The sequence below is a fragment of the Tricharina praecox genome (assembly GCF_024521635.1).
Source record: "Tricharina praecox strain CBS 144465 chromosome Unknown BZA05scaffold_11, whole genome shotgun sequence".
NCBI classification, from domain to species: domain Eukaryota; kingdom Fungi; phylum Ascomycota; class Pezizomycetes; order Pezizales; family Pyronemataceae; genus Tricharina; species Tricharina praecox.
Window position 1 is genome coordinate 291763 of NW_026250413.1, and position 12626 is coordinate 304388.

Below are 12626 nucleotides of genomic sequence, written 5' to 3' on the forward strand. Positions count from 1 at the left end.
TAACTATCTGGAGGTCCGAGTCAACCTCGCTTTTGCCAACACGTTACGGTCGGTGTGCCGGAGGGACGGGGCTTATGAGACGGATTGAGAGCCGATGTACGGGAGCGACTCGCCGGCTGGGTATTCCCAGTCCGTGGGAGTGGACGGCGGGACTTGGAGTTGCCAACTGGACCGTAGACGCGTGATGGACGTAACAAGTCGCCGTGGGATTCCCGTGAATAAGTAGGTAGTGGTTTGGTTGCGCTCGGCGGAGAGAGGGATTGAGGGAGGAAGACAATCCGAGGCCGTTGCTTGCTAGAGTACGATCGTTTGAAGCTGCCAGGTCGGATCGTTGTCCAGGAGTAGAGGGAATCCATAGGGAGAAAGTTACGACTGCTGGATGTCATGCGCACGTGACCACTAACCAAGTACGTTCAAACAAACTTTGGCCACGTCGGACATCGTTAACACTTTATGCTTAATTGGCGTGGTCCGTCTTCCATTGCCCATCATCCCGACCCATCAGACTGACGGCGGAGCATCGAAAGTGCTTTTTAGATGGCCTGGCCATTGGTCAGTCGGGCAAACACATAGCTTCCCGAAATACTGTGTTGAGCTCTGCGGGTGATCTCCATACTACATAGACTCATAGAGTATTCGTCCCCGGCTTTCTGGCCGGTGCTGTAACTATTACTAGTAGCTGTCCGGCTTTGGCATCTCCTGTGGTGCCTCACACGAACAATTACTTTGTACCTACCTAGAGTAGACAGCCACCACCACCAAAGGCGATCATTGTAGTTGAGCATAGCATAGCAAAGCGAAGCGTCAAGGGAATCGAATTCCCCAGGGCCCAAGCATCTGATTCCTGAATCCTCGATCTCGACTCCAGCCTTTCCGTTGGCCCGCTACCATGGAAATCATCCCCACTTCCCGCAAGCTTGCACCGGCGAAGGCCAGGGGGGCTGCTGCTGCGTGGTTGCACCTGCATTGGCCGTCGGTCCATGCTCGAAACCCACCACCACCCCACTCCATTCGCGGACACGCCGACAGGTTGGCAGTTGACCACCAGGCATGGGAGACATCGCGTCTCGTAATTGCTATATTTGCAAGCCCGTTATCGATCATGGTGCTCACGAGGCAGGCAGACAGGGAGGCAGGGATAGCTGATAACTAGCTTCTGTACAGTTGCCTACATACCTGCTCTACTTACTATCACACGTACTCCCGGTCGCGGCCACAAACTCCACCTCCTCGTCGCCGAAGAGAGGCTTATCTTCATTCCTCGGAAAAAAAAACATACATCTGCCCAAAGTGTTCCCCCCTGCGGAGGCAAAAGGCTCGACGTCGTTGCTTTGTTTATCCACCTTCGCCTGATCGTCGCGTTTCTCCCCGGCCTGCAGCTTCAAACCCACGAGTACATACCGCCCAGAAGGCTATCTACATATCTACATTCGCGAGGGGCTTGCAGCAGCAGTCGATTGATTCCCCCCTCCTCCTCACCCCTCCTCTACCGACGTCATGGCACGAGATTCGACGGCCGACGCCCAGCTGGCGGCTATGGGCTACAGAGCGGAGCTTCCGCGTAACCTGAGCATGATGTCGATTCTTGGACTGTTTGTTATTCCTCTCTCTCGAAGAAGGAACACCTCGCTGATAGCTCCTCTCCAGATCATTTGCGATTATGGGTTCGTGGTCATCCCCCGCCCCATTACACCTCCACTGTCCCAGTATCGCTCTGCAAGCATGCGTGCATGATTGCATGGCAGAAACGTTCTTCTCGATATCCATCCTCCCCACCCCCACACACGTGCAGAACGTGCAGAAGTAAAGTATCTATGATACACGCCACATCACCAAATGCATCGATGTACAATACAATACTCTAGAGTATTATTTGTTTCTGTTTGTCACATTCCGCTAACTCAACTTTGACCGGCTGCAGCTGTGCCATTTGTGCGTACATAATCCGTTGTTTTGTTTTCCATCCCGCACCTTGAAGTATTTCCAGCTACATTGCATACGTGCAAATCAACTGATCTCCGCTTCGCGCTTTGCTTTCACTAGGGGTTGAGTACTACGATGTACATAACCCTGACGGACGGCCAGTCCGTCACCATCATCTGGGGCTGGGTCTTGGTCTCGCTGATATCGCTGTGCATCGCCGCCTCGCTGGCGGAGATATGTGCCGTATTCCCGACTGCGGGAGGGGTCTACTATTGGTACATACATACTTTCTACCTATTCCGCTAACTAGTGGATCATTGTGGATGGTTCCCCGGTTTCTGACCGTCTGCGTAAAGGTCTGCTATGCTGTCGAGCAGAAAGTATGCCCCGATTGCTTCGTGGATAACGGGATGGTTGACCCTGGTGGGCAACTGGACGGTAACTACGAGTATAAACTTCTCTGGCGGCCAACTGGTGGGTCAAGCAAGTCCGGATTCTTAAGTGTGTATGTGCCTTTGGCTGACTGACGCCTAATTCTTCGAAAAAAGATACTGAGTGCAATCGCCCTGTGGCGTGATGATTGGGCTCCGAATGAATGGCAGACCGTCCTGATGTTTTGGTGTATGTTTGAACCATCAAGCCGTGGTCTTTTTGTTTTTATTGCGTTTTAACACTGTGGCTGTTCTAGGTGTCATGCTGGTGTGCTTACTGGTGAACATCTTCGGAGCGAAATATTTGGATCCCATCAACAAGATCTGCATCTACTGTACGCATGCAAAAAAAACCTCGATGACAGCTTTTGGAGCGAGACTTACAAACCATCGTTACAGGGACCGCCGCCAGCGTTGTAATCATCATGATCACTCTGTTATCGATGGCCGACACCCGGCGGAGCGGCGAGTTCGTGTTTACGCATTACGATGCGTCCGCTAGCGGGTGGCCGACAGGCTGGGCATTCTTTGTGGGCCTACTTCAGGCTGCGTACACGCTCACCGGTTACGGCATGGTTCGGCTGCTATCTAAATACCGCTCTGTGCTCTGGATCGACTGACCTTGCTATGTACCTAGGTGGCTTCGATGTGCGAAGAGGTTCAGAACCCCGAGCGGGAAGTCCCCAGGGCTATGGTGTTGTCTGTGGCCGCCGCCGGCCTCACGGGTGTCATATATCTTATCCCGATACTGTTTGTGCTTCCAAAGGTCGAGGACCTGCTCGGCGTCGCGAATGGGCAGCCCATCGGTGAGTGAGAGGAAATGTTCCTGTGGAGTACGTACCGAAGACGAGAACTGATAGAGATGTGTAGGCTTGCTGTTCAAAACCGTGACCGGCAGCGCGAGTGGAGGATTCGGCCTGCTGTTTTTGAGTTCGTAGATTGACAGTCCGCGCATGCACGATGTAGCATATACCTTGCTGATCGGCTTTGCGTTTTTATCTAGTCCTGGGGATCTTGTTCTTCGCCGGAGTAGGCGCATTAACTGCGGCTTCGCGGTGCACCTATGCGTTTGCGCGGTACGTCGCCACTTCCCCCTCCACCCCTCCCCCCCCCCCTCCCCCTCCCCCTCCCCACCCCTCCTCCCCTCACGCAATCAGTGCAGTGCGTATCCGATGCTGATGGATTGCCGTTATCGTGCAGAGATGGTGCCATCCCAGGTTCGCGGTTGTAAGTCCAAAAAAAACCCTTCCCTGCCCTGCCCGACGCTCGTGGCTGTCAAGCCCGCATTGCTGATGAAGATTATGCATAAAAATAAAGATGGTCGCAGGTTAACCACAAGCGGGATATCCCGCTCAATGGCCTGTTCCTGTCGACGATTGTGTGCTGCCTGCTGGGTCTGATCTATTTCGGAAGGTATGTGTGATATGATATGGGGATTGGAAAACGGCCGAACCGCATCTGCAGGTCCGAGCCGGGCGATACAGCTGCTGATTGATTCAATTCGATTATAGTTCTGCGGCTTTCAACTCGTTTACCGGCGTCGCGACTATCTGCCTGAGCACTTCGTATGCGATTCCGATCCTGATCTCGCTGCTGCGCGGGCGGAAGCTCGTCAAGAACTCGCCGTTCTCGCTCGGGCGGTTCGGCGTGGCTATTAACATGGTCCGGCCTTGACTCCTGCCCCCCCTCCTATATACCCCAATTGCGATGCTGATGCTGATGCTGACAATGGTGTTTTCAATATAATAGGTGACAATGTTCTGGATCGGCCTGGCAGTGGTGCTATTCTGCATGCCCGTTTCTATCCCTGTCCAGGCGGATGGAATGAGTGAGTTGCCCCCTCCCCCTCCCTACTCCCCACTCCTTCCCTCCACACGCAGGCGGGCGGACAGCGGGCGGGGTTAATACATGTGTTACTACAGACTACGCATCCGTCGTATTCGCAGGCTTCACCGCCATATCCGCGGGCTGGTACTTCATCCGCGGACGAAAGGCATTCAAGGGGCCGCCCGTCGCAGGCGTGGTAGGACCGGACGCCACGCCGCCGTCGTCCACTGCTGGGGTGGACGATGGCAGGGAGAGGGAAAAGGCTTGATTGAGTATCGTATGTACATTGTTTTCTTTTGTATTGTGGGTTTTCGGATGGATGAGGGTTTTATGTTTTGTGTAAGACGCGTTTGGAAATGGCGGTAATGGGGCTGCAGGAATGCCCGTTAATGCGGTGGGTGGATGGGAGGTGTGTGGGTGTGGATTTGGATGTGTGTGTGTGCACATAATTTATACACGAGCGGTATACATTCCGCTATGGTGTTTATACAGGTGTGTATACACATGAACGTGTAACTGTGTAGTAAGCTACTGGCGGTACGCATAGTCACTCTGGAGTCTACATGCAAGGAAAGAGTGCAATTAATTGACTTGACTTTTGCCCCATCGAGAGTCGACAGTCGAGAACGTCGATTGATACCGTACTTTGTTTCCTTTTGTCTTTTTTTCTTTTTTTCCTGCAGCCTGCAGCAGCAGCGTTAGGTGTGTTTCGTTTCGTTTCGGTTATTCACATTCACAATCGGGTCTACAATGCACAGATTGACTTGCATAATTTATCATGTACGGTATGCGTGTGTGCCTTGGGGTGGAAGAATAGCAGGGCTCTGGAGGGGGAGGAGTCTGAAGTCTGAAGGGAAGGTGCGGGATGAACCGGCAGCTTTTGATTTTGATTTTGCGCAAAGAGAAGAGAATCAAGAGAAGAGAATCAAGAGAAGAGAATCAAGAGAGGAGATGGCTGCATCGGGAGGATTGTTCGCAAGAGCCTCAGTGTGAGCACCGTGAGCACCGTGAGCACCGTAAGTACCGGTGGGGTGCGGCCAGGCTGCCGTACAATTCCGTTTGCCTGCCTGGACTGCCTGCCTGCCCCGGCGCCCGCACCTCCTCCCCTCCCTCCCCTCCTCCCCTACTCCCGCTCGGCCAATCCCCGCTCGGCAGGGAGGAAAGGGAGGGAGGGAGGGAAGAGGGAGGGAAGAGGGAGGGAACTTGAAAAAGAGAGAAAGAAAAAAAAGGGCAAAGAGCAAAGGACAAAGGGCATTTGGCACCGCACCCGGTCGACGCATCCAATTTACGTATTGTACAGCGACAGTGAACAGCGAACTCACCACGACATCGGACGGACGGTCGAACGAATGAACGAATTACTGGGCGGCAGCGGCTGTGCCCAAGTCTGTCTGTCTGTTCGTGACGTCTGGGCTCTGGACGATGGGGAGAGAGCCGAGACATTTGCTGTGGAGCCCTCTTCCTCCTGGTCCTGCTCTTCCTCCTCCTCTCAGAAAACCACCACTCACGCATCCAGATACGTGAGAGGGTTACACGTTTCAACGTAGAGTAGAGTACTCTGTGCTCTGTGCTGCGGACTGCTGCGCGGACTTCTCATTCGACAGCCCTCCCACCCTCCAGTCAGCGATTCCAGCCAGCCAGCAATTCCAGCCAGCGACTCCAGCGACTTGAGTCTCCAATTCATGTCCGCGAGTCGGTAGAGATGGGTCTCTCTTTCTTTTTCTTTCGTTTTTTTCTTTCTGTTGTTTCTTTTCTTTCTTTGCTTTTCCTTTCTTTTCTCACGCTCTATCTACGGTACATGTATGCCGCCTAGTTAAAACTTGACGACGGCCCGGCGGGAATGTGCGACTCGGTGCTACTGTGCTACATTTGCATGATATCTGCGATTCTGCGATTGGGTAATCGGGGAGACGCGGCTGGCTGACTGGCTGGATGTATGGCTGGCTGGTTTCGGTGGCAGGGAAGGCAGGCGTCGGCGGTGGCTTTTCTGGGCCGGCCAGCCAGCCAGACAGCCATGGTGGGGCCAAGTTGCTTGGAGGGCGGTGGTGGTGGTGGTGGTGGTGGTGGTGGTGGTGGTGGTGGTGGTGCAAAGTGGTTGTGCAAAGTGGTTGTGCAAAGGTGGTGGTGGGTTACGGGCCCGTTCAGCTCAAGCCGGAAGCGGTCAAGCATCACCAAATCGCTCTTTCGCTCGCCCTTTTGCTTTTCCCGTTCGGTCCTGGCTCGCAGACAGACAGGCAGCCCGCGGTATGTATCAGATATCTTGGTGTCCAAGAACAAGTCGATCGAGAAGCATGGGAGGAACATAGGAAAAAACTCCAAAAGGCCGGTAACTACGGTAGATATGGTACTTGACTTGCGCTTGATATGACTTGAACTTGTGTGTGTGTGCAGCCTCCATGTGTGCTGCTTGTCTACATGCTTGGTACCTTCATGCTCACTTTAGTTACCTCGTACACTGATGGTAGTGGCTTTGCCTGCACACGACTTACGACTTTGGCCTGCGGGCTTGCGACTTTGAATCTTTCTTCGCATCGGGTTTTTGTTTTTCGTTTCCCAGAACACTGCAGACTGTCCCGCGACAGTTGTTTTTCCCGACCGTCCCCATCTTCCCTTCCAGCTAACCCACACAATCTATCTATCAATCCCATAGATCCTATATTATATATCCATCATTCGTCTGTCTGCCGTAGTCATCACTGTCTATCCATCCATCGCCCGACCACACACCCACCCACCACCACCCCCCTCCCAAAATCGATAATCGTTCACGAACCAGCAGCCTTACCGAGGGGCTCGGCGGCCACTCTCCAGAATCGTACCCCTGTGACCACCAACTACATACCACCCACGGCCACCCACGACTACCACCACCACCCCGTATCCTAAACTCCCATCACACATCACGTACACCCCATCTGCTACACCGGTCGGGAATACTCAGGTACACAATCCAGCATCGTCAACCACCTACACCTACAACACCACCACCTACAACCACCACCACCTACACCACCACGTCCCACCCACCGAGACCAGGCCCTCTCCACCTCACCTCACCTCCACCCTCACCATCGCCACTACCCTATCCCGCCGCCCCGCTGCTCAACTCCGCCGCGGCACGTACCTGAGTGGAAAGCATAGCACTCACCGCCGCTGCCGCACCATCGTCGTCTCCGAACGAACACGTACACAGCAGTAAAGTAGGCCTTGCGGCTCGGCTAGCACTAACTCAGCCTTGAACCGCGCCACAGCCCGACCGAAAGCCACGGGCCAGTCTCCGGCCACCGCAAAGAAAGAACAACGAGTCTCTCCTCAGAAAACTTAGGTCCTGCACGCAGCCACACACACGGCACACAGGCGGACTGAGAAATAGAGTGGGAAAAGGGAAGAAAAAAAAGGGAACGGGAAAGGGGAAAAAAGGGAAGAAAAATAAGCTTAACTGCCACAGGCCTACGGATTTTTGCTACGTCGCCCCACCACTCTTAATCGGCCAACCACCAACCACCGCCTACATTCTCATAGAGTTCAAAACCAACGGAAAAAGCAGTTTAAAATAATCTCGGTTGCTCGTCATGAACGAGGACGACTGGGAAGACTCCGCTAAAGATCCTTCGTCGACCCTCCCATCATCATCATCATCCGCCGCCGCAGCATCAGCTTCCGTCAGACCACCCACCGATTCCATATATCCAGTACAAGCTCCGTACGGTGATCTTCAGGTCCAGGGTCTCACACCACCGCCCGACGAGTTCGGCTTTGACGCAATCCTGAGAGACTGTCAGTTCCCCACACAGTTCAACCTTCCGGAGCCCCCAACGCCGCCTCGGACGGAAGCTGTCTCCTCGCCTTCGCGTTCGTCACATTCCGGGGGATCCTCACCGTCCGACGAGCCCGCGTCACCCGATAGTGATGCTGTGATGGGCGATGATTTAGGCCCAATTGTGTGTGATACTAATGCTTGCCGCTTCCGGCCTCCCTCCCTCCACCCCCCCCGTATTGTATCTGTTGCTGACGCTCGGTCGCGCGAATAGGGCTCGGGTTTCCACAACGGTATTTTCGACATGTCCTCGGGCGGGCCCGGCAGGCATGGCCAGCCGCCTCTAGTTGTCGACTCGAGCACTGACATCGACGTCGATTATAACAACCTCCTGCAATACTTCGATTTTACCAGCGCAGCAAGCTCGCCGAAGCCAAATCCCAGCGCTCTAAACATGCAACGACAGCTGCCCCAGCAGTACCCCGGTCAGAACCAGTTCAATCCCATGAGCTTTCCGCAGCCGAGTAATGGACCGATGCACCGAGCGGCGGGGGGAAAGAGGCCGAGGGACGAGGAGGAAGAGGTGGATAACTTGGGTTACGATGACGACGACAGCTACGGTGCTTCCCCGACACACGTCAAGAAGGAATACAACCCGGAGATTCGACATGGAGGTTTTGGGCATGGTGCGGTGGAGTTTGGATCGCGGACGTCAGTTGGCACTCAGGGCTTCGACTTTTCCTCGTTCATGGACACTTCGTCATTTCCAACTGCGCCTATAGAACCTTTGCAACCGGCCGTTCAGATGCCCCGGAATGGCGGTGGAGCTGATTTCAACTACCAATTGATGGTCGACTTCCCCAAGCACACGAAATCATCGGGACCAGCAGGCTTTGTGGACCCACAAGTCAAATCCAGAGTCGAAACGCAGATCTCGGTACGGTTCATCATGTCGCCAGCACCCGAAGGCGTGTCGAAACTGCGCCTTCCGAGACATGCAATCTCCAAGATCAAATACATCGAAGACGGCCACCCCGCGAATCGTCCCGACACTTTGGAGCTCCAGGCGACGTTGGTGTGTGCCAGCGCGATGGGAGTGCCGGACCAGCTCGAGCGAGCACTGTACGAGGCGAGGGGAGATCCCGTGCCCAAATGGATCACAAAGCTCCAACACGACAAGATCGAGGCGCAAAAGAAGCGCATTGCGGATGCAGCCTCGAACAGGAGCAAGGATGATGGGGACATGTCGGGCTCGAGCTCGGGAGGCAGGGAAGGAACGGTGGCGAGGAAGGACAAGGAGATTGACTACGACAAGTCGGTCTTTGGTGCGCCGGTTCAGATCTGCGAGCAGTGCATGAACAGGGAAAGGAAGCGTGCCAGCAGGAAAAAGAATAAGAAGCCCGAAGAGGAGGAGAAGTGGGCCCAGGACGAGAGGAAGCGGATCATCGTCTTCAATACCAACCAGGTCCGACAGTTCGAGCAGTACCCAGGTGCGCAGAGGGCGATTGCGGCGGAAACCCAAATGAGGATATGTTGCTACTGCCGTCACCACGGAGAGAAGGATGGTTTTCAGTAAGCGGAACTCCCCCGCATTCAATGGATCCCATGTTTCTTTAACTGACAAAAACTGCGATAGGGTGATCTTCACGCTCAAGGACCACAATGGCAATGTTGTCGCACAGACGATCAGCAGCACCATCGTCATCACAGACGATCACAAGAACACGGCTGCCACGAACGCCACGGGGCTACCGGACGGAAGCATAGCGATGCCCGCCGATCAGATGTCCCCGGTGCAAGCGCCGCCGCGGCAGATGGCAGGGTACCCGCAGCAAGCCTTCATGGTCTCGCAGACGCAGCAAGGGCAGGAGAGGTTGAGGGGCTACACTCCCCAACCGCCAAACGGAATCAACTTCCCCATGCATATGGACCAATCGCCTTCCCCTCAAACGCCGATGCGCGGTTCGCTGAGCCCTGGAGGGCATCAACCCAAGAGACGGAAGGGCAGCAAGGTGCCAACGAACCTGACCATGACTCCGTCCGAGCCCACGCAGTTCCACCGCCCTCAGTTCGACGGTGGAAACATGGCTTTCACACGCAACCATGCAGAAGTGCCGCGCCAGCAGTGGCTAAATACCGGTCCCGTATCCCCGATAGCTCAGCCGGATGAGGCCTTCTTCGTCAACACTACGAATTGGATGTCTCCGGTGGAAACGAACGGCAATGGCTTCGGCAGGGCGCTGGGATCCCCAGAGTTCAATAGCATCCCAACGACCCCGACCATGTTTAGCAGACATCAACTACCTAATCAGATGATGAGCCCACAGTTCCCACATGGGATGCTAGCGCTGGAGCAGCAAATCAGGCAGGGTCAAGCACACGTGGACGAGATGCAAATCAGCGGTCCGTTCATTAGTCGTGTGGTGCCAGGCGAGGGAACCTGTCGGGGAGGAATCGAGATCACGATCTTGGGCCGCGCTTTCGCTCAAGGGTTGACCGTCATGTTCGGCGACCTGCCTGCTAACGACACGACATGTTACAGCGACAGCACCCTCCTTTGCCGCCTGCCACCGAACCCTAATGCTGGGCCCGTCGTGGTCACCCTGAAGAACATTGAGCGGCCACACCAAGCCATCGGTGTGCCCGTCTTCACCTATGTCGACGACATCGAAAAAGAGCTGATGGCTCTCGCACTGACCGTTGTTGGCATGAAGATGAAGGGAGAGATGGGTACCAGCAAGCAGGTCGCCCTTGCCATCCTACGCGACAACGGTGTCGGAGAGGATGAGATCGAGAGCACTCGCAATGGCGGCGGCAACCAGCGTGCGATGGATCTGGAGGCATTGCTCCTGACCTGCCTCGACGTCATCGACATGGACGAAAGCCCGCACCCTGCGACGTTGGGCCAGAGGAACAAGTCCGGCCAGACAATGCTTCATCTAGCATGCATGCTTGGAATGCAGAAGTTCGTGGCGGCGCTGCTCGCGCGTGGCGTCTATGTTGACAGCACCGACAAGAACGGTTACACGCCTCTGCATTTTGCTGCTCTGCACAAACGGTCGGATGTCGTTCGGCGACTGTTGATGAATCGTGCCGATGCCGGATTGCGCACCAGGGGCGGGGAGACGGCTGCCGACCTCGGAGAGTCCGACCAGATCGTCAGGGCTACTAGAAGCGTCCACCAGATTCATTCCCGCCACCATAGTAGGAGCAGCTCGGTCTCGTCCGAAACTCGCTTCAGCAGGAGCCGCTCCGGAAGTGTGTCTTCCATCATGGCGCCTATGTCCATGGCCCGCCTTCGCAGCGTGGACGACTACTTTGCCGACAGTGACGATGATGACGAGGAGGATGATGATGACTTGTATGACTTGGATTACGACAGCAGCGAGGATGGCGAGCCGGGCTGGGCCGATCGGAGACTCAGCATCCAGGATATTCCTGTGCCCATGAAGTCCGCTCTCATGGAACATACTGCGCAGGAGAAGGTTGTCGAGATGATGCCGCCGATGGACGCTTCGTTCGGCAAGAATGCCTCGGCACCTCTCATGATCGCGTGGATGGATGCTTGGAGGGAGCAGTTGACGCAGAGCTTCCAGAACCTACAGCTGAATATTCCTGTGTTGCCAACGGCTCAGATCGACTACCAAACCATGTTGCGAGACCAAATGGCCAAACTTCAGTACCCGCAGATGCCTAGATGGGGCTTCGCACAGGACCCGGAGCGCAAGGCCGTCGACTACAAATGGTCCGAGCTATTACACCCACCGGCTGCTCCGGAATCTTCCGGGGAAATGGCTCCGCCTGCCTACGACGAGCTGTACCCCGACGGCAACGGTTCCGGTGGAGCGCCGCCGGAAAAGATCGAGCCTGTACAAGATACGCCGGTGCAAGTTGAGGCGGAATCTTCCAAACCGACTCGCACGGCGTCGCCCGAGCTTGCCATGGACCTCCGCGAAATCCACAGACAGATCACGCGTCGGGATCAGCCCCTCACCAGTGCTCAGCAGGCTCACCTCCGCAAGATGAAGCGAATCGAGAGTGATCGGCGGTTGTATTTCTTCTGGGTATGTTGCTGTCCTACCACGTGATGTTTTCAAATACTGACTAGTCCAGATTCCGGTTTTGGTCTTCATCATCATGGCCATGGCCTACTCGCATGGCCCACAGGCGTGGACCATCTGCAAGACGGTTGCGACCTTTGTTCACCAAGCAGTCAACGAACCACAGGTAGTCAGGGAACGACTGGGACTGACGGTGGGGCGGGCTGTTGGTGTCCCTGGTTAGTCCTCTGCGATTCATTTCGGTGTTCCGGGGTTTTTTTCTCTTTTTCCTTATCTCTCCTACTTTTTCTATTTTCCTATGTCCATATCTATGTCGGCGGTTCTACACGGTATGTGGTTTACGTCTACTTAATTCTTTGCGGTCTACGTCATCGCGTTCTTTCTTCCATGTCATTGCAGTCTGTTTGGCTAGAAGGGATGAGCTTTTCGGGGGGAATGTTTTTGCGTGTTTTTGCATGTTTTTGTGTGCTTTACCAGCTTCTGTTCGTTTAGTTTCATTTGCGTTTTTATCTGTTGATTTTGCTTTTGCTTTTGCTTTCTGCCTTGTTTTATGTTTTAAAATCTGCTATATCCTATACCCCTCTCACTCACTTCCTCTGCCCCCGGCACGGTGGTTTTGCGGATTCT

General features: G+C 54.8%; 3 protein-coding genes across 3 annotated transcripts; all 3 read left to right on the forward strand.

Annotated features, from left to right (window-relative positions):
- Positions 1–1325: 1325 nt before the first annotated feature.
- On the forward strand, positions 1326–4773 carry BZA05DRAFT_36704 (GABA permease). Its single transcript, XM_051481552.1, has 16 exons — positions 1326–1592; positions 1648–1664; positions 1922–1932; positions 2044–2198; positions 2280–2397; positions 2472–2544; positions 2612–2689; positions 2754–2929; positions 2992–3160; positions 3225–3284; positions 3358–3430; positions 3555–3581; positions 3672–3767; positions 3866–4016; positions 4104–4182; positions 4277–4773. Exons 1-16 carry the CDS (start codon positions 1498–1500, stop codon positions 4447–4449), a joined length of 1551 nt encoding a protein of 516 aa, XP_051339633.1. The 5' UTR covers positions 1326–1497; the 3' UTR covers positions 4450–4773.
- Positions 4774–6527: 1754 nt separating this feature from the next.
- BZA05DRAFT_36821 (uncharacterized protein) lies at positions 6528–7410 on the forward strand. Its single transcript, XM_051481581.1, has one exon. The coding sequence runs from the start codon at positions 6597–6599 to the stop codon at positions 7065–7067; it is 471 nt and encodes a 156-aa protein (XP_051339634.1). The 5' UTR covers positions 6528–6596; the 3' UTR covers positions 7068–7410.
- Positions 7411–9181: 1771 nt separating this feature from the next.
- BZA05DRAFT_337350 (uncharacterized protein) lies at positions 9182–12222 on the forward strand (the record flags this gene model as incomplete). Its single annotated transcript, XM_051480850.1, has 3 exons — positions 9182–9510; positions 9575–12002; positions 12052–12222. 3 exons carry the CDS (start codon positions 9182–9184, stop codon positions 12220–12222), a joined length of 2928 nt encoding a protein of 975 aa, XP_051339635.1.
- Positions 12223–12626: the final 404 nt, after the last annotated feature.

Coding starts and splice junctions, on each gene's coding strand:
- BZA05DRAFT_36704 (XM_051481552.1), top strand. CDS start 1,498: ATGGCACGAGATTCGACGGCCGACGCCCAGCTGGCGGCTATGGGCTAC. Junction 3,161..3,224: donor CGCGAATGGGCAGCCCATCG/GTGAGTGAGAGG, acceptor AGAGATGTGTAG/GCTTGCTGTTCAAAACCGTG. Junction 3,582..3,671: donor GCCATCCCAGGTTCGCGGTT/GTAAGTCCAAAA, acceptor ATAAAAATAAAG/ATGGTCGCAGGTTAACCACA.
- BZA05DRAFT_36821 (XM_051481581.1), top strand. CDS start 6,597: ATGCTTGGTACCTTCATGCTCACTTTAGTTACCTCGTACACTGATGGT.